The 21,246-nt window shown below is 40.4% G+C and overlaps 1 protein-coding gene across 2 annotated transcripts in view; it reads right to left on the minus strand.

Moving 5' to 3' along the window:
- Positions 1-8,017: 8,017 nt before the first annotated feature.
- Positions 8,018-21,246, minus strand: part of LOC138961358 (stomatin-like protein 1) — a 42,859-nt gene continuing 29,630 nt past the window's right edge. Inside the window, exon 9 of one of the 2 annotated variants that reach the window (XM_070332969.1) lies at positions 8,018-9,559. In XM_070332969.1, the coding sequence (XP_070189070.1) occupies positions 9,339-9,559 (221 nt within the window). In that variant the 3' untranslated portion in view covers positions 8,018-9,338. The remainder of the gene's footprint in view (positions 9,560-21,246) is intronic. The other variant, XM_070332970.1, reaches the window with a different exon arrangement.

Genomic DNA, 21,246 nt, shown 5'->3' on the forward strand with positions numbered 1-21,246 from the left:
AAATTAATTAATGACTTTGGTCATTCAAAATCTGAAAATTGTAAAAAAAAAAATATTTTTTATAAAACGATCCAAATTTACGTTCATCTTATTCTTCATAATTTTCTGATTCCAAAGACATATACATATGTTATATTTGGATTAAAAACAAGCTCTGAAAATGAAAAGAATTAAAAATTATGATCAAAATTAAATTTTCGAAATCAATTTAAAAACACTTTCATCTTATTTCTTGTCGGTTCCTGATTCCAAAAACATATAGATATGATATGTTTGGATTAAAAACACGCTCAGAAAGTTAAAACGAAGAGAGGTACAGTAAAGCGTGCTATGAAGCACAGCGCAACCGCTACCGCGCCAAACAGGCTCGCCACTTTCACTGCCTTTTGCACTAGCGGCGAACTACGTTCAATTTCATTCTGTGAGTTCCACAGCTTGACTAAATGTAGTAATTTCGCCTTACGCGACTTGTTTTTTATTAAAGACTTTGGCCAGTACAACGTCGTCATGTGCATATTAAGGTAGATTAGATTATCAAAAGTGTCCGCGCTGTGGCGATGTACAGGTACAGTAATGTCAATCACTAACCGCCTTTGACAGTCAAAGAGCAGAAATGTTACATTATAATAGTATGGTTTAAAGAAATATAGTACTGAAGCTTTTCATTGGTTTAAAGAAATATCGTACTGAAGCTTTTCATTGGCGGAAATACTCTTCTCTTTTCGTTGCAGTGAAAGAAACCTTTCTATTACATTCTGTACACGGACAATCCTCTCTTGTGCACGACCACATTCTTTGTGTAGTAGTAGTTGTTGTTGTTGTTATTGTTATTGCTGTTGTTGTTGTTGTTGTTGTTGTTATTGTTGTTGATGATGATGTTGTTACCTTTTGGGTGCTGCTTTTGCAAACATCACAGATTCCTACGTGAATTACTTTGGACAAAAACACGTTTTGGATTTTGTAATGATATGATGATTACCACGTCATGCTTGTATAGCCTACGTGTATAAAAGGTGGGTTTTTTAAAATGTGTATATACGATCATTCTCTGACGTGCTTCTACTTCTCCGGCCATTAAGTCTTTGTTTTCATTTTTTCATTTTTTTCCATTAACTTATTGTTCTTTGCATGGCTGTTGCTGGGTTTTATTTTCTCATAAAAATTTGTCGAAAATACAAGTTTAGGCATTTTTGGAAGTTTAAGGCACACTGCTTCCCTTGAAAACAGTCGGGCGCACCATCTCAGATCCGGCCAGACTCTTACATGGGATCAGACTATTCCTCCACTTAGACACATACTAATAATCAACACCCTGACTGCTTGGTGTAGTAGGTTAAACATTGTTGATGAATTAATTTCTTAAATTAATACATAATTACCACAGAGAGCATCCAGGCGGTTCATTTATGATATGTTACAAAGTGGAGGGATTGTCTTTTATCCCATGGAAAATCCTGACCAGATCTGAGACGGTGAGACAAACAGTTTACACGTGCAACGTTTTCGCCGATTTAAAACAAAGTTTTAGTAATTTTGTCGACTGTCAATATAATGCCAGAAGACGTCTATTTTCTGTTGATGGTGTTTGTACATGTATCTTTCCTTCTCTCGTTGCAACAGTGTGGTGTTTTTTGTGAGTGTGATTTTTCAGGTCGTCATTTAATTCTCCCAGGGGTGTTGTTTTCATTCCTATTATTTACTTTTCCTATAAGTTTCTAGGAGGAAAGAAAAATCGAAGAGCAAGAATGTATTCACATACAGGTGCTGTGTACTTCAGACGCTTCAGTTTATGTCATAATATGTCGGAGCTTCCCCCCGCGGGTTAGGGGGAAGAATTTACCCGATGCTCCCCAGCATGTCGTAAGAGGCGACTAACGGATTCTGTTTCTCCTTTTACCCTTGTTAAGTGTTTCTTGTATAGAATATAGTCAATGTTTGTAAAGATTTTAGTCAAGCAGTATGTAAGAAATGTTAAGTCCTTTGTACTGGAAACTTGCATTCTCCCAGTAAGGTCATATATTGTACTACGTTGCAAGCCCCTGGAGCAATTTTTTTGATTAGTGCTTTTGTGAACAAGAAACAATTAACAAGTGGCTCTATCCCATCTCCCCCCTTTCCCCGTCGCGATATAACCTTGAACGGTTGAAAACGACGTTAAACACCAAATAAAGAAAGAAAGAAAGAATGTCGGAGCTTCCATTTCTGCCAACATTTCTTACGATGAAAGTAATCATCAAGCCTTCAAGTACCCCCCCCCCCCCCCCCCATCTCGCTTCTCTCACTCTTCTGATTGTATATATGACAGGTCTGACTATAAAGCAAGCCTTTGTTTATCGTCATAATCTATTTTGGGTGCGCGAAGTAATATCCGGACACATTCTTTATTGTCCTCACATTAGTGTGCTTGTTTGGGAAGCAGACGTCGAAAGCTCTAGTTTATGGTGTATGTTGTTTGGGAAGCAGACGTCGAAAGCTCTAGTTTATGGTGTATGTTGTTTGGGAAGCAGACGTCGAAAGCTCTAGTTTATGGTGTATGTTGTTTGGGAAGCAGACGTCGAAAGCTCTAGTTTATGGTGTATGTTGTTTGGGAAGCAGACGTCGAAAGCTCTAGTTTATGGTGTATGTTGTTTGGGAAGCAGACGTCGAAAGCTCTAGTTTATGGTGTATGTTGTTTGGGAAGCAGACGTCGAAAGCTCTAGTTTATGGTGTATGTTGTTTGGGAAGCAGACGTCGAAAGCTCTAGTTTATGGTGTATGTTGTTTGGGAAGCAGACGTCGAAAGCTCTAGTTTATGGTGTATGTTGTTTGGGAAGCAGACGTCGAAAGCTCTAGTTTATGGTGTATGTTGTTTGGGAAGCAGACGTCGAAAGCTCTAGATAGTTTATGGTGTATGTTGTTTTTGATTTTTGTTTTTCACATGCAGGGTTAAAAAAAATAAAAGCGGATCCAATGTGTTTGTACTTCGTGAATCACAGTTGATAAGGTTGTTTTTTTCATTTATCAATGAAATCCACATTCAGCGGAACGATTTTGTCATTGACGTATAACTGCTACCAGTTCGACGTTATGGCTTTCAAGATAAACAAAGTCCCATGTATATACTTAGTCATTAATTTAAACTCATTTATGAACAAATCAAGCTGATCAAACAAAGCGATTTTCTCAGACATGCCAACAAGACAGAAATATAAATATGCTCGTTGGTTCTTGCACTTTTGAAGATTGCATACGTATATCTAGACATTTGATTTAGTGTAAATTTTGCTGTAAGCAGTTTTTATCTTCCACTCTTTTTGTCAAATGGATCGTTCATAAATTCAGTCAAGTATTGATTGAAAGGTGGGCGGAGAGCGCGTTTTTTAAATTTTTTTAATATTTTTTTTATAAAGTCAACCAAGCCTTCCTCCTTGTAGTAACATACACACACTCTCTCTCTTTTCTTTAAATCATCTTGTGTCACCACCTCCCGTTTTATTACACAAAGAAAGTGATGTGTAGTTTACCATTATGAAAAACGTGCTTCAATATGGATAAAATTAACATTATGTATGTATGCTATCATGTTTATTACTTTGTGTTAGCGAATAATATATGTTTGTACTTGAAAAACTACAATATCTTTTTTCTCCTCTCAGTGATGGTGGAAGAATGCATGTGTTCTGCGCGAACTTAGAATCCGGTTTCATTCTAGAATGGACCGGGTCCAGGTTGGAATTCTAACCCTGCGCAAGTACAGGGGTGCCATTCTAGAATGAAACCCTTGTTGCTGGTCCATTCTAGAATCGGCCGTGCGCAAGGTTGGAATTTGGGTCCAAGTTGGCATAGTCATTTCAGTTAGACTATCACACAGCCAAAGCCACAAATGTGGATTTTCTGTTTGTTTTTGTTTTTTGTGTGTTTGGTTGGGTTTTTTTGTCGGGTTTTTTACACTTTACTCAGACATCGTGAATTGGGATTGTGATGTTCTGAAAGTGATTACGATTTTGAGAGAAACTCAGCACTGATCGCTACGAACGGAAATTTCCGGACTGACAAGTGTTTTGCCGATCTCGCTTGTAACTTTTAATCTTATTCATATACATGAAGTTGGTCTTCTGAATTGTGAAGATAAAGTCTTTAGCTTTGTATCGATATATAATATGACTATATAGTTTTAGCGAGGGAAAGGCTTTTTTTTTTATTTTTTTATTTTTTTTAACTAGCTTTAACGTTCTATCAGGCATGCGCCTCTTAAGAACGGTGCTGCTTTGACCACAAGACTCGCAGCCATAGCAAACCCCTTGTTATGAGCGCCGACCACAACGAAAGCAATTGGCTGCGGTGGGCCCCACGAAAATCGGCAAAGGCGAGGCTAGTTTCTGTAGAAAATCGTCTCTGTTTTCTCCAAAATGACATATCATCCCATAACTGGCGTTTGTATTTCGACATAAGGTCTTGTGGCATCTAATCATCGATTTCATTCTTTCATTTGATTCATTTGTGAACGCTGAGCTTCGAATATTTATGCTTTTCAGGGAACATTTTTGAAAATTCTGACTTTCCACAGTTATTACGGAAAATCAAGCTTGTCAATCAAGATGCTGTGAATTGGAATGTCATTACTAATCATTAGTTGACCTCTGGCTCAAGTGGTGTCATCTTGCTACACGGTTGAATTGCAATTCGTCAATCTCTGCCGTCACTGGGCACTGAGAACGTCAGGAGCCTGTATTTTTTTCAAGGGCAATTAGAGGTTATTTGAAAGTATGACATGGTATAATGTTGTGATTTTGGAGAGAAAAATTAATTGACTGTCATTGCAATGAGGCTTGGTCAGAAATGAAGGGTATTCACTGATTTTAAGCTACAATTCAGTTGCTTGGAAATGACAGACCTCCAATCCATTTGTAAATCAAGTGAACTCTCTTGAATGATTGGTACTTCCTCTACAAATAAATGTGCACCAGGATATAATTCTTGGAACTTTGTTCTTTTGTGTTGTAGTAATGCAGGGTTGTAGGAGTTTGAAACGTGGGCATATCACAGCTTGGAAGGTAGGGATTCTGATAGATTAAATAAAAACTGTCAAACTTTTAGGCATGGAATTCCCCTTTGAGAGTATTTGTTGTGGTAGTACTACTACTATGAATTGCTTTCAATGTTTTCCCATAATATTATAAAACCAGACAAAAGTTGTTGTTGATTTCTGTTTTTGTTAATGTCAACTTTTTTTTAAACCTGTGACAACAGCTCTATAACTCACTCTGTCCTTCTGTTGGTCTGTCTGTCGGTTAGTCGGTCTGACCGTCTGTCTGTCTGTCTGTCAAAAAAATTGTCAAAAAACCGGACAAGTTCCGAGAGGGAGACAGCGCTGACATTGCAAGCGGCCGCAACCGGCTCTCATCACAAAAACAACTGCCCTGCAAACATTACCGCCCTGGTAGTCCCCCTTGCTATGGTCTGCCTTTGTTTATTGCGTACTCAGGAGTGTCAACTTTCTTGACATGACATGACATCGCAAGATCGCCAAAGGATTTTTTCAGGGGTAGACAAATCAGCCCCATTTTATCAAAGGGAAGGTGCAGGTGGAGATAATTCAAGGGAAGACAACTCTGTCTTACCTACAAACATTACGGCCCCCTTTATTCACTCTCGCGATGCTTCACGCATGGTTTCATTCTAGAATGGCACCCCTGTACTTGCGCAGGGTTAGAATTCCAACCTGGACCCGGTCCATTCTAGAATGAAACCGGATTCTAAGTTCGCGCAGAACACATGCATCCTTTGCTCTCTTTCTCTCTATCTAACACACACACACACACACACACACACAAACACACACACACAATGAACACAGCCATATAATAGCGTAGGGTAAAAATGGGCGTTTATGTTATATTACTTTATAAATCAATACTGTTAACTTCAAGATTACTTACAAATAAAAAGTGAGCACAAAAACACAATCAATGCAAGAAAAATGTAAAGGTGTCCGGACATATTTCAAACTCAAATTCTCTGAACACATCAAAACAATAATACAAAAATAATATTCGTACCCAGAACTCCAGATTATCTCATAAAACACATGCTAGGTATCACAGCCATTATCACCACACTTTCACACACCTGTATCACTCAGTCTAACACACATTGATGCAATAGTGACATGCAAAAATCGAGGACAAGTTTTTCAAGAACACTTTAAAGAGGTAAGAAAAATAAGAAATATCAGTGCGAGATAAGATGCTAGTTTCAACTGGCATTGGATATGGCAGGCATGATTATAATACACCTGTTTTATTTGCAAACTATCAATTACAATCATGACGATGTGACAGCCATATGACTGCTACATAAGAAGTACAATAACCATGAAATCATATTACTTTCCTATCTGTATTTATGTTTTGTTTAAAATACTTAAAAAACATGTATTTGGCAAACATAAATTGTTTTCATTTTTTATCCCTTACAATGTTGTACTCATAGTACTATATCCAACACACACACACACACACACACACACACACATAATCATGCACACACACACACACACACACACACACACACACACACACACACATACATACACACACACACACACACACACAGGCACATTAGGATCAGATCACTGACATGTATTATTCTTCCTTTTGTATTATGCACCAAATATCACTTCACATATAAGTTTATCTTTGAATACCATGTCTCAAATCTTTAATCCTTTAGACGACTTTTCAAAGGTCGTACCAGTTCGTGTACCATTTAACCCTTACACTGGTGCAATTCTGTAACACATGTTACATAGCCACTGGTCAATTAACAGAGAGAAAAATAAAGAAAAACGGTCATATAGGTTTTCGCATCCATGGGAGGTAATCGGAACCGACCAAACAGACTGAACCAGTAGCGCGACATATGTCGTGACAACCAGGTGACAATATATGTAAAGTAGCGCGACATATGTCGCGACAACCAGCCTAAGGGATAAAAGAAATGTACAAATGCACATCACTTGTACTGCTGCAGCGACTGAATACGCTTTTGGGAGAAAAAAAACACTCAATGTCTTATTTCGTTCTAAACTCTCATACTGTTGTCTCATTCTAAAATCTACACCCACAACACAATTTAAAAACAAAACAAAAAACACAAATGTATGTCCCCAGATTAAGATTTTTTTGGTGTCACTTCAAAGCAGAGATTACTACCTCCCAAAATATTTGAACTGCACCTGCAGCCAAGAAATTCTACAATTTTACTCTAGCTAGAGATGAGATTCCCAAATTTTGAATTAAGAGGGTAAAACAAATTTGGGGTCCAGCCCCTCGTGGGGGTCGAAGCTGAAGCGTTTTTAGCATTTTCATAACAAAAAATTGCTCAGAAATGAGTCTTAGCAGCAGAATATTTTGTTTACAACTTTGGGCATTGTTCATGCATTTCTAGAATGAATCTCACAACTAAACAACAAGCATGTGTCTTATGGTCATTGGTGGTCAAATGGTCTTTGGGTCATTGGTGGTCAACTGGTCTTTGGGTCATTGGTGGTCAAATGGTCTTTGGGTCATTGGTGGTCAAATGGTCTTTGGGTCATTGGTGGTCAAATGGTCTTTGGGTCATTGGTGGTCAAATGGTCTTTGGGTCATTGGTGGTCAAATGGTCTTTGGGTCATTGGTGGTCAAATGGTCTTTGGGTCATTGGTGGTCAAATGGTCTTTGGGTCATTGGTGGTCAAATGGTCTTTGGGTCATTGGTGGTCAAATGGTCTTTGGGTCATTCGTGGTCAAATGGTCTTTGGGTCATTGGTGGTCAAATGGTCTTTGGGTCATTGGTGGTCAAATGGTCTTTGGGTCATTCGTGGTCAAATGGTCTTTGGGTCATTGGTGGTCAAATGGTCTTTGGGTCATTGGTGGTCAAATGGTCTTTGGGTCATTGGTGGTCAAATGGTCTTTGGGTCATTGGTGGTCAAATGGTCTTTGGGTCATTCGTGGTCAAATGGTCTTTGGGTCATTGGTGGTCAAATGGTCTTTGGGTCATTGGTGGTCAAATGGTCTTTGGGTCATTGGTGGTCAAATGGTCTTTGGGTCATTGGTGGTCAAATGGTCTTTGGGTCATTGATGGTCAAATGGTCTTTGGGTCATTCGTGGTCAAATGGTCTTTGGGTCATTGGTGGTCAAATGGTCTTTGGGTCATTGGTGGTCAAATGGTCTTTGGGTCATTGGTGGTCAAATGGTCTTTGGGTCATTGGTGGTCAAATGGTCTTTGGGTCATTGGTGGTCAAATGGTCTTTGGGTCATTGGTGGTCAAATGGTCTTTGGGTCATTGGTGGTCAAATGGTCTTTGGGTCATTCGTGGTCAAATGGTCTTTCAACACGCTCTTGCCTCTCGATTTGTAGCCCAGTACTTTATTACACCACGTGCATTGTGCCTTCCCCGGAACATTCAACATTTGAACCGAATCTCCGAGACGGATGGACAGTTTTCGTCCCTTCACTTCGGTGGTTATAATTTCGTCTTTCCACGCCCAAACACGTTTGTTCTTTAGCCCTTTATCAATCTCAGAAGCTAAAGCATGTTCTGTTTCTGCCAACAATCGCATTGACGCCGCCATCTTGTTTGCACATGAAAGTGGCTAAAGTCAACAACTAAATCAGCCCATTTAGAACTTCCGCGATGAAGACATTCCCAAATGGACAGTTCGTACACGGGTCTAAAGTTCATTTCATAGATTTTTGGTTTTGAGCTCGGCGGAGATGTTTTTTGTCGGAGGTACTCTTGTCGGTCCGGACAATCAAAAACCGGTCTAGTCTTTTGGGAGATTCAGTCATTGGCAGGTCAGATTTTAATAATCAAACCTCTACTACCCCCCCCCCCCCCCCCCCCATTTTTTCTCCACGGATCTGGACGATTTAGAAAAAACGGTCCTGGGGATCAACTTTTGAGCGGTATTCCGCGAAAAAGCGGAAGAATCTCATCTCTGCTAGCCTGTTTAACATCTTGTTCTATAAATGTCTGGAGTATGCGGCACCTATTTCATCTTGGGAGCTGATCTTCAAATGTAACAGTCAAACAAGAAACATGCACTTATTAAAACATGTAAATGCAAAGTCTCCACAGTCAAAGTTAAACACAATATTTAATTCACATGAGATCTTTGAAATGCATCAGGAGAAGTAAAAACACTACTATTTTGTATAGCCTGGTTAACAACATGTTCAATTAATTACAGTTATTTCATTCTCAACTTTACAGTAATCCATTAAAGCAAAGTCTGCACTCTAAAAAATCTTCTGACAGTCACAGTTATCTACAAACGGCTCCCTCCCAAATAATTCTAAATTCATTAAGCGGAAAAATGCTATGGGATTATTCTAGCATGTTTAACAACTTGTTCAATAAAAGCCTCCAATTTCATAGCTGCAGACAGATCTCCGGATATCTTTAATCGGCCGCTCATGTAGGCCTGAAACGGTTTGAGTTTGCCGCAGAGCAGGAGATGCATGTCTTGCACTGTCATCATCATGGTGGCATCTGGCTCACCCTCTCCTTGCCACACGCCCTCCCCTACACCGCCGCTGCCTGGAAAGAGAGCAGAATTAAGTAAGAAAATTGTGTAGAACCGATATGGCTCACCCTCTCCTTGCCACACGCCCTCCCCTACACCGCCGCTGCCTGGAAAGAGAGCAGAATTAAGTAAAAAAATTGTGTAGAACCGATATGGCTCACCCTCTCCTTGCCACACGCCCTCCCCTACCCCGCCGCTGCCTGCAAAGAGAGGAGAATTAAGTAAGAAAATTGTGTAGAACCGATATGGCTCACCCTCTCCTTGCCACACGCCTTCCCCTACACCGCTGCTGCCTGCAAAGAGAGCAGAATTAAGTAAGAAAATTGTGTAGAACCGATATGGCTTGTTTTGAAACAGGGACTCTAAGCTAAAGATGTTCTGAGTTATACAGACACAGATATATAGTGATATACACACAAACAGACACAGACACCCATGAACTTCCTGAGAGCATGCATCTACAACGCTACTTTTATTTGTATTATTTAGTGAAGGGAGATAGCTCAGTCGGTAGAGGTGCTGGCTTGAAACCAATTGTAACAACTTTAAATCGTTGAGGGGTGGTTTGAACATGGTGACTCCAACAAAACAATTAACAGACGCTTTTGACGCTTAAAAATAAGAGTAATTAAGTGAAAGAGAGAAGCAACAGAGATGAAACCGCAAACCGAATTGCAAAAAGTCTGGGAGTGGGAAAACCCCTGATTCAGTCAATAATCAAAGACCAGGAGTCTATTCACAACAGGTGGGAAAGTGGGGAAAGCTGCGACAGAAAACAGTCAAAAAGAAGTTGTCTCCCCTGTAACGAAATTCTACACTCAAATTCCAAATAAAGACCCGGCACGTTTCATGATATTGAGAATTGCAGTTTCCCTCTCACACACAATAATCCAAAATAATAAATAGTCAAACAGGGGCCAAAAACCAGTTTGCACCAAGAGTTCAACTTTTTATCTATCCAAAACAGTAAAAAAAATATATATTATGAAGATTCGTATTTCCAAGATGATTGGCGTTCAAAGACGCTATATCTTAAAAAACCCAAAACATGCTTTTAAAACTTCAGTGCATAATATACTGTTCAAAAAAAGAAACGCATAGCTTGTAATATTTGGTTAATTTAGTTATATGGCTACAAGGATATCCACCAAACTGCAGAAAATGTTTATCTGGTCGTCGACCTTTCGTCCATTGCCACAAGTGAGCTCTGCACGTGACGCATGCGTTATCAGTGGCTACAATGTCAAAATTGCTCATTTGGCATGACCACTCGTCATGCTTCAGTGTAATCTCGTGAAACTCGGGGAATATTGAGCTCTCACCATGTCTTCCAAAACCCATAAAAGCGGATTGTTCGCCACAAAGAAATCAGACGACAATTCAGCGACGAAAGATGGCCCGATTGAGCAGAGAAGACCGCCAAATTGCATTGGGTCGTTTACAAGCAGGCCAAAGTCAAAGTGCAATCGCCAGGCACTTCCACGTGTCCCAGAGCACCATCAGTAGACTGTGGGGCAGGTTTCAAGCCACTGGCTCCGTTGCTGACTTGCCACGAGCGGGAAGACCAAGGGCGACAATTGCTGCTCACGACCGCTTCATACGGCTCCGCCACCTCCGGAATCGTTTCCTGTCGGCCTCATCTTCTGTCCAGGCTCTCCCCGGGCCACACCGATTATCGGACCAGACCGTGCGGAACCGCCTGCATGAAGCTGGTTTGAGAGCTCGCAGACCTCACAGAGGAGCTGTCCTCACCCGCCGCCATCGCCAAAACCGAGTGCAGTGGGGCAACCAGCACCTTCGCTGGACCGTCCGGAATCACTGGAGACACGTGTGGTTCAGCGACGAGTCCTACTTCCTGCTCCAGCGACATGATGGTCGGAGGAGGGTCTACCGGAGAGTAAACGAACGTTACGCGCCCAACTGTGTGGATGAGGCACCCGTTCATGGTGGTGGAGGCGTCATGGTGTGGGGGGCGATCAATACCGCTGGAAGGAGCACCCTGGTGCACGTCCAAGGGCGCATAACTGCCCAGCGATACGTGGAGGAAATTCTGCGCCCACACGCCCTTCCTCTTCTGGCTGACCAGGATGCCATATTCCAGCAGGACAACGCTCGCCCGCACACAGCACGACTCACCACCCAGTTCCTCACCGACCACCATGTCCAGGTGCTTCCCTGGCCATCCATGTCGCCAGACATGAACCCAATAGAACACCTCTGGGATGAATTGGACAGACGTGTGCGCAGGCGAGAAGAAGCGCCGGCAAATCACCGCGATCTATTGCAGGCACTTCAGGAGGAGTGGGACACCATCCCACAGCAAGATATCCGGCATCTGATCCAGTCCATGCCCAGAAGGTGCCGGGCAGTTGTTGCTGCTCAAGGCAGTCACACCCCCTACTGACTTCACAGCCTCGGCACCCAATCGTATTGATTGACCGATTGATTTGAAGATGCAAATGAACTGTGTGTGCATTCAACTGTGTCCATACCAAATTTCAAACAAATAATCTAAATATTGGATTTTCTGTTAATTTTTTCGAAAAATAAAACAAATTTGGCAAGTAGCAACTATGCGTTTCTTTTTTTGAACAGTATAACTGCTCAAAGGTGCTGTTTAAAGCAACCATTGATAATAATTTTCAACATACTCCATGGACACATTAAAAAAATGGTTAACTTGCAAATAAAAGGACAGCATTGATCAGAACAATGGTAAGATAAAGGACGCTACTTATATTTTGTACATTTTTATCTTTATCGTTTCCTGTAGACCTCAGAAGTCCTAGCCAGCTTAAGAAATCATTCCAAAATCGAAAAACAAACATCTATACATCTTTTTCGCAAAGTAGATTGATATTTGACAGTCACACAGACACACGTGGGCTATGGGGCAACCATACCCCCTAAATTTGAAAATGGGGTCAATTTCTTAACTGCATGCATTCAGCAAAACAATCCCTGAATTTTTATTTTTTTTTCACAAATGAACTTATTACTTTAGAAAAGCATTCAAAAATGCATATATATACAACGCTTTTTCTTTGGACCCAATTCAAGGGGGTGTGCTATTCTCAGGTAACACTGAACGCTCAAATGAGAATTGGTCACATGTCAAAAAAAGTAATGCCCCCTGTTGTTCATGGTTGGTTGGTGGGATGTTTTTTATCTGAGCCATTGGCAAGCATGAAATGTCATCAACATTAGGAAAGACATAGTATCTCCCATTGTCTTTTGCGCGCAAACACTTCACACAGATCTCCTCTCGATCTGGCCCATCGGGGAAATGGGTTGGCTTGGGAATGATCACCGCCCTGTATCTCTCCACTTTTCCATCCATGCTGACAAAGTCAGCGGTCACAAAGCCCCCAACTTGAATGTCTCCCTGTGGGACAAAGTACCTGGTTTTCACGACTGGCACCACATGGTTGGCTGACCACGCGGCATCCAGTGGCGTGTTGTGGGTAGACGTCCATTGGACATAAATTGGGAAGGACGTCGCTGGATCATCTGGTTTGCATACTTTGTTCATGTCTGGGGTGGGGAAGATGGAATGAACTTCTCTTCCCAGAATATTGGCTGCTGCCATCAAGTGCCACAGTCCCATGTCTTTAGAGTTTGCTACTGCAGCAACAACTTCGCACTGGAATGCTAGTTCCAGTGTGGGGACCACACTGAAGTCTCCGCTGGCATGAAGAAAGGTCAACAGATCTTCCCCATACTAAGCACTCAGGTAGTTATTTTTCCTGATGGCTAGTTCCTCTGGCCTCTCTGTTGCGTTTGCTTCTCACTCTGGCTTTCTCGAGCATCTCTTGGTATTTTTCAGGATCATTTTCCTTCAGTCTTTCGCGATAGTGCTTCGAAGACATGGTGCCTGTAACATTTTACAAAAATGTCTTTCTTAAACTAATATTTTATACCCAGCTAGCTTGTCAAGAAAGTATCCGAAAAACCAACAACAAAAACAAAAACAACACTGTCGCACATGATATCTTTTATAAAAAATGAAAATTGACTCATTAAACTTGCTTTAAATACAAAAAGAAAGGTAAAACAAGAGGCGAAGCCTTCAAGGCTCCCGTAAGAAATCAACAAACAGTAACACAAACTCATCCGCCACACACACACACACACACACTCACACACACGCACACACACACACACAGTTAAAACTAACGCATCATATCAACTCCATGTATAATTTTCAAAAGAAGGCAAACAGATAAAATGACTGTGTATTTGTTGTTGGTGCAGTTGTCCTTGAATGAGATCTTGTGCAATCCTCTCACACACACACACACACACACACACACACACACACACACACACACACACACACACACACACACACACACACAGGCACTGTGTTCATTTGCAAATCTACCATCAGCTTATCTGTCTTTTGCACTGCAGACACTAAGCAATAGGTACCTGCCATGTGGCCACATTTTCCACTGCTGTCCTTAGTCCTATACTTTTCATCAAGACTTGTCACCATGCCGAGTGGATCTAAATTCAGAAGTTTTCATGTGGCTGAGGCATATCTGACATAGCGTCGATCTTGTAGGTTAACCTCCTTTCTGAAACAAATGGCAAAATGCGATTAGTTATGATGACTACAACCTACACAAATATAAACAGTGTTTTGAAACAGAATAGTCAGGTTATACAAGCCACTTTACCGATGCAGCATGGTAACCCTACAATATGCGAAACATGTCAACTGACTGCAGCAGCCTGGTTCTTAAAATAATTCTGACGGTCAACACAACCAACACACTATTCACATTCCATTTTAAGGAGCAACGGAGGTACTCTCTGAGGGTCTTGTTTAAATGATAACGATCAACTCAGGAGGGAAAAAACAAGAGAGGAAAAAAGAAACCACATCAACCGCAGAAAAATACAGAATCACTGTGGTACCATTAGGCCTATTTACAAACAAATGCCACAGCAAGCTTTCTTTGGACGACTGTCGTTGTCTCAAAACTCACATTCTACCTTCTGTCCGAAAGAATCTAATCTTACGTTGTACTGCCTTGAAAGAAAATGCCAACAAAGACAAGAAAGCTGTTGCAAGGTAAGCTTACCAAACGTTACATAGCGAATCATGATAGTGCGTAAACAGCAAACAGTACAATCAAAGAGAGAATCGAGTCTGGAATGAAACGCGATACAGATCTAGCATTCAAAAACTGTCTTTCAAGTTCAAGGAAGTTGTTGCAAGGTAAGACTTACTAAATTGTACAGACAAAACCATGACAGTGCATGTTTTGAATCTGAGGAAAAAATCGTGATCATTTTGACTTTGAGAACAGATTCATTCCGTTTCCTTATATCTGCATGTTCAAGTAAATGATGGACAGTTTTTTTTCGGGCAGAGTAAACTTAACTTTAATTGAGACTCTACTGCAAGTCTTGAAATTCACATAAATCGAACCACGAACAATTAAAGACATCCAAACATTACAGGCACTTTAGATCAACTCATTTCACTAGAGGTGACTGCCTAGCACTGTGTTTGACATCCGTGTCCGCTGAAATAAAAAGAAATTAAAACAAAACAGATTAACAGTAGGTGACACGTTATCAGAGTGGGAGACACTAGATCTGTCTCTGTACTTACCGGGATACGGCTGCCAGATCGACACTGCGCTTTCGACAGCTCTTCCTCGCGTGGACATTGGAAAAACGCTGTGCAGATCAAATTGTAGGAAATCTCCCTTTGGTATACGTAGCTTCTTTGTTTACTTTTCTGGAGCTTAGAAACCGAACAACATGAAATCGTCTTCCCCGAATCGGCGAATGCAGAAGTGAGAACTGAAGAAGTGAATCTATACCACAATCCTTCGCGCGACCCCTGACCTGGTCTTGACACCTGACCTGGTCTACATACCACACACCACAGAAACCAGTCAACTGCTTGTACCCCTTCAAAACCCCCCACCACCCGTTTTCTTTGGATACACGCATTAACTACACACATGCCAACACAATGTTGATCATTGCTTCAATATTTTGAAGATGGTGCTTGAAAAATAACCAGGTGAAATGAGTATTTCGGTGTTTAGTCAAATGTTAAAGTTTCTACCACAGACATACACACGCACACACGCACACACACACACACACACGCACAGACAGACAAAGTTACGATCGCATAGGCTACACTTACGTGAGCCAAAAATCATTCAAGAATTACATAATATCTGTCAATCCAAAACAAATTAGGGTAAGGGTATCTAATTCCGACCGCCTGAGATCATTGCTTTATTCTCAAGGCTCTAAATCGTAGGGTTTAGCAAATATATCTAGTCTGGCAAGACCGGTGTAACACGAAATTTTTACTTCACGAAACATTGACTCCGGAGTAAAACTCTAAGTAAAAATCACCTACGAAGAAAGAACTCTACAAGGAATGTAAAAATCACCTACCAAAAAAGAACTCTTCAAGGAATGTAAAAATCACCTACCAAAAAAGAACTCTACAAGGAATGTAAAAATCACCTACGTGAAGAACTCTACAAGGAATGTAAAAATCACCTACCAAAAAAGAACTCTACAAGGAATGTAAAAATCACCTACGTGAAGAACTCTACAAGGAATGTAAAAATCACCTACCAAAAAAGAACTCTACAAGGAATGTAAAAATCACCTACGTGAAGAACTCTACAAGGAATGTAAAAATCACCTACCAAAAAAGAACTCTACAAGGAATGTAAAAATCACCTACCAAAAAAGAACTCTTCAAGGAATGTAAAAATCACCTACCAAAAAAGAACTCTACAAGGAATGTAAAAATCACAGGTCTACGAAAAAAGAACTCTTCAAGGAATGTAAAAATCACCTACCAAAAAAGAACTCTACAAGGAATGTAAAAATCACCTACCAAAAAAGAACTCTTCAAGGAATGTAAAAATCACCTACCAAAAAAGAACTCTACAAGGAATGTAAAAATCACCTACGTGAAGAACTCTACAAGGAATGTAAAAATCACCTACGTGAAGAACTCTACAAGGAATGTAAAAATCACCTACCAAAAAAGAACTCTTCAAGGAATGTAAAAATCACCTACGAAAAAAGAACTCTTCAAGGAATGTAAAAATCACAGGTCTACGAAAAAAGAACTCTACAAGGAATGTAAAAATCACAGGTCTACGAAAAAAGAACTCTACAAGGAATGTAAAAATCACAGGTCTACGAAAAAAGAACTCTACAAGGAATGTAAAAATCACAGGTCTACGAAAAAAGAACTCTACAAGGAATGTAAAAATCACAGGTCTACCAAAAAAGAACTCTACAAGGAATGTAAAAATCACAGGTCTACGAAAAAAGAACTCTTCAAGGAATGTAAAAATCACCTACCAAAAAAGAACTCTACAAGGAATGTAAAAATCACCTACCAAAAAAGAACTCTACAAGGAATGTAAAAATCACCTACCAAAAAAGAACTCTTCAAGGAATGTAAAAATCACCTACCAAAAAAGAACTCTTCAAGGAATGTAAAAATCACCTACGAAAAAAGAACTCTTCAAGGAATGTAAAAATCACCTACCAAAAAAGAACTCTTCAAGGAATGTAAAAATCACCTACCAAAAAAGAACTCTACAAGGAATGTAAAAATCACCTACCAAAAAAGAACTCTTCAAGGAATGTAAAAATCACCTACGAAAAAAGAACTCTACAAGGAATGTAAAAATCACCTACGAAAAAAGAACTCTTCAAGGAATGTAAAAATCACCTACGAAAAAAGAACTCTTCAAGGAATGTAAAAATCACCTACGAAAAAAGAACTCTACAAGGAATGTAAAAATCACCTACGAAAAAAGAACTCTACAAGGAATGTAAAAATCACCCACGAAAAAAGAACTCTACAAGGAATGTAAAAATCACCCACGAAAAAAGAACTCTACAAGGAATGTAAAAATCACCTACGAAAAAAGAACTCTACAAGGAATGTAAAAATCACCCTCGAAAAAAGAACTCTACAAGGAATGTAAAAATCACCCACGAAAAAAGAACTCTACAAGGAATGTAAAAATCACCCACGAAAAAAGAACTCTACAAGGAATGTAAAAATCACCTACGAAAAAAGAACTCTACAAGGAATGTAAAAATCACCTACCAAAAAGAACTCTTCAAGGCATGTAAAAATCACCCACGAAAAAAGAACTCTACAAGGAATGTAAAAATCACCTACCAAAAAAGAACTCTTCAAGGAATGTAAAAATCACCTACGAAAAAAGAACTCTTCAAGGAATGTAAAAATCACCTACGAAAAAAGAACTCTTCAAGGAATGTAAAAATCACCTACGAAAAAAGAACTCTTCAAGGAATGTAAAAATCACCTACGAAAAAAGAACTCTACAAGGAACGGAAAAATTACTCCCTCCACGAAATTTTTACTCCCCAAATATTTACAAATCGGATGCGGTAGTAAAATTACGCTTGGCTTGTGAAATGTCGCAAAAATGGGATGGGGGCAAAATGGGATAGCGGCGAAACGGGATTGCGCCAAAATGGGATGCGGTAGTAAAATGACGCTTGGCTTGTGAAATGTCACCAAAATGGGACGGCGGCAAAACGGGATTGCACGTAAATGGGATATCGCGCGAAATATAAACCAAGGAGTAACAATCTGGTAATCTTGAACTTAGGGTTAGGGTTAGCTCAGAATCCAGTGACATTCTTTACTTCTTTTTGATGCAAGTCCATGTAATCAAGCCAAAGAACATTTGTCGTGAAATTAATTGACGGATTGAGCTCCAAACTTAAGCATAATGAATTAATTTGATTGTTCAATCGACAAAAATGCACTGAAAATGGCGAACGTTGTCAACCAAGGGACATCATTGACAGGAAAAAGTTGTCAACCAAGGGACATCATTGACAGGAACAAGTTGTCAACCAAGGGACATCATTGACAGGAACAAGTTGTCAACCAAGGGACATCATTGACAGGAACAAGTTGTCTCCCTTGTCCTCTCATACCAATAATTCCTTCTTTGACCCATGTAAATGCATTCATACAGTTCATCGGAGTTCATTCCGTAACTTCAAAGGGATCTAAAATGACTTGTTATGAATACAAGTGCAGGTTCTTCAAATCTGAATTATGAGCTATGAATTTAACACGCTAAAGTTCAAGATAACCAACTATCTCGTACGAGATGTTTACTGGGAGTAAATATTTGGGGAGTACAAATTTAGTTCCTTGTGGAGTTCTTTTTTCGTACGAGATTTTTACTGGAATTTTACTCCGGAGTCAATTTTTCGTGGAGTAAAAATTTCGTGTTACACCGGTTCATGACCGTTGTGGTAACGAGCGCACATTGCTGTCTCTATATTGTGTTCCTACGAATCGAAAGTACGATCGCACACTGTTCCGTTTGGTGGAGGGCTTTGCTATCTCAGCTGAACTTTTCTTGGAGCTTGCCGGCTAATTTTATCAGCGGGCCCTGCGCGCGCGGTGCCGGTGACCTCTCTTCTCTTTGGCGCGGAAATGCTGGCGCAGCACAAAGACTTTGGCATCCAGTCTGCAACTGTACAGCTGTGTGTGTGTCAGTGTGAAAAAATACGTATTTCTTGGCGTGAAATGAATGGTTTTCGTGACTTGATGGTTGGATTACCTTCATCTTGTGTATCTGGTTACTCTGATATACAGGCTTTGTGTCAGTGCAAACCAGAGGTTTACGCAAGACTCGCTTTTTCTGCAATTGTGGTAATACTGATATAACTCAGTGCTGACACGTGCTCTTTGTTCCACTTACAATATTCAGAATATGCACGTTGTGTACCATGTTCTGACCACGCTCAACAATCATAGCAGCAATTGACTGTGTTTCCTGTGTTGCCGTCAGTAAGTACTTATTCTAAACTGTGTTATAGAGTGAGAATAAGTTTTGCGCAAGGTGTTTGTGTGATTTCTGGAGCAATTTAATTTGCCCCGTAAATACCCACGCGGTGCACGCACGGTTCATCGGAACAGGCACTCGTTGCAAGACACTTGTTTTATGGACTATGTGTGACAATCGCTGTGGCTGTTGACTCCAGTGCATTTCATCTTTTCTGTTTTGTTGTTGCTTGTTTTGCGTCCCCCCCCCCCCCATTGTTTTGTGTTCTTAAGCAGTATGATGTGTTTATTCTTTACTTAATGTTGTCACTTGTGACTGTAATTGTGCTTATGTTTTTGCCTGTCTGTTTGTGTGTACATGGTTTAGCTTGTTTATTGGTGTCAATTTCTTTCAATTTATTGATTTAAGGTGTCCCAGTTAAGAATGGCGGCAGTGCAACATACGGAAGATCTCCACATATTTAGGCTAAATGCTATGTGCAGAATTTGTGGCAGAAGATCAAAGGCAGCGAAGGACAAACGTCATACCATTAGGCATTGCAAAAACTACGCTTCCGTGTTGTTTCAGTTTCATGGTATTCAAGTTTCTGAAGAAGCTAATGGCACCACTTTCTCACGTACAGTGTGTTCAACATGCTCTTCTCGTCTCAGCGAACTAAAAAAAACTAACATTCCATCTCAAGGATTCTCAAAAGCAATACATAATAACATTGAAAAAACAAAAGTGATGTGGACACAATACAACTCCAAAGTGGAAGTAGCTGACTGTAGTGTGTGTAAAACGTTTGCCGAACAAATGGCCGGTTGTCGTAAAAAAACAAAAAAAGCCAGTGAAAAAGCTGCTAGTCCGCAAAGAAAAAGCACATGTGTTGACAGTACTGATGCCTGTACAAGCACTTCTATTGTTGAAACCTTTCAGCCACAGTGTTCTTCAACACCTGAAACAAAAACCGCAAGCCGTGTGGTCAAAAAACGTCTTTTCGACTTGCTGGTATCTCGCAAGGGTACGACTCAGAGTGATGTAAGTACTAGCAATGACACACTCGTGTCAGCTGCTTCAACATCATTTCAAACCCAAGCCCCAGCAGAAACAAGCGATAAAACACCTGTTGCAAAGTCTGTATCTCAGTCACAGAAAGCAACAGATACTCACACTGTTTTGTCAAAAAACAAACCACAAACCCAACTCCGCCCAATAGAACAGTTGCAAGCACCTTTGACAAAAAAAGAGGAAGAGTATTTAACTGGCTTAGTTAGGGTGAAACTGGCACAGTCAGATGACAAGAAGACGTTGATATGTAAGACAAAAGCACAGCCACTTGTCCTAAAGAAAATTGTGAGAGCGAAAAAGTCATCAGCGCTAGTTTCTACTCCAATGAGGAAGAGAAGAGCAAAGGAAATTGCCAACTTGAGAAAAGAAATTTCCGGTTCCACGGAAGCTGACATAATAAAACAACAAAGCACTGAACTCAAGCACACTACAAAGCGCAAAAGGGATGACATTCTGAAAACAGCTGGGTTGGGACAGGCACGCGTCTCTTCAAAATCAGCAGCTCAAATTAGAGCAAAACTGTCACTTAGCTGGGCAAAACAAAGGCAGTTGCGAAAATTAAACAAGGCAATGGGAATAAAAATGGAGTGTGAGAAAAAGGAGAGGGAATTTCAGGAGGGAGTGCTTTGTGGGAAAATAGAAGTTTACACATTACGTCTCTCATGCATCAACAAAGCGACAAAGAAAGAGGAAGTTAGGGGCATTCCCGTGTCTTCTATTGTCAGCTGGCCCAAGTTTGTAACTGATCTCTTAGACCAGTACGACAAGAAGAACATGCTAACATGGCATAACAACAC

The sequence above is a fragment of the Littorina saxatilis genome, linkage group LG3 (assembly GCF_037325665.1).
Source record: "Littorina saxatilis isolate snail1 linkage group LG3, US_GU_Lsax_2.0, whole genome shotgun sequence".
Taxonomy (NCBI): domain Eukaryota; kingdom Metazoa; phylum Mollusca; class Gastropoda; order Littorinimorpha; family Littorinidae; genus Littorina; species Littorina saxatilis.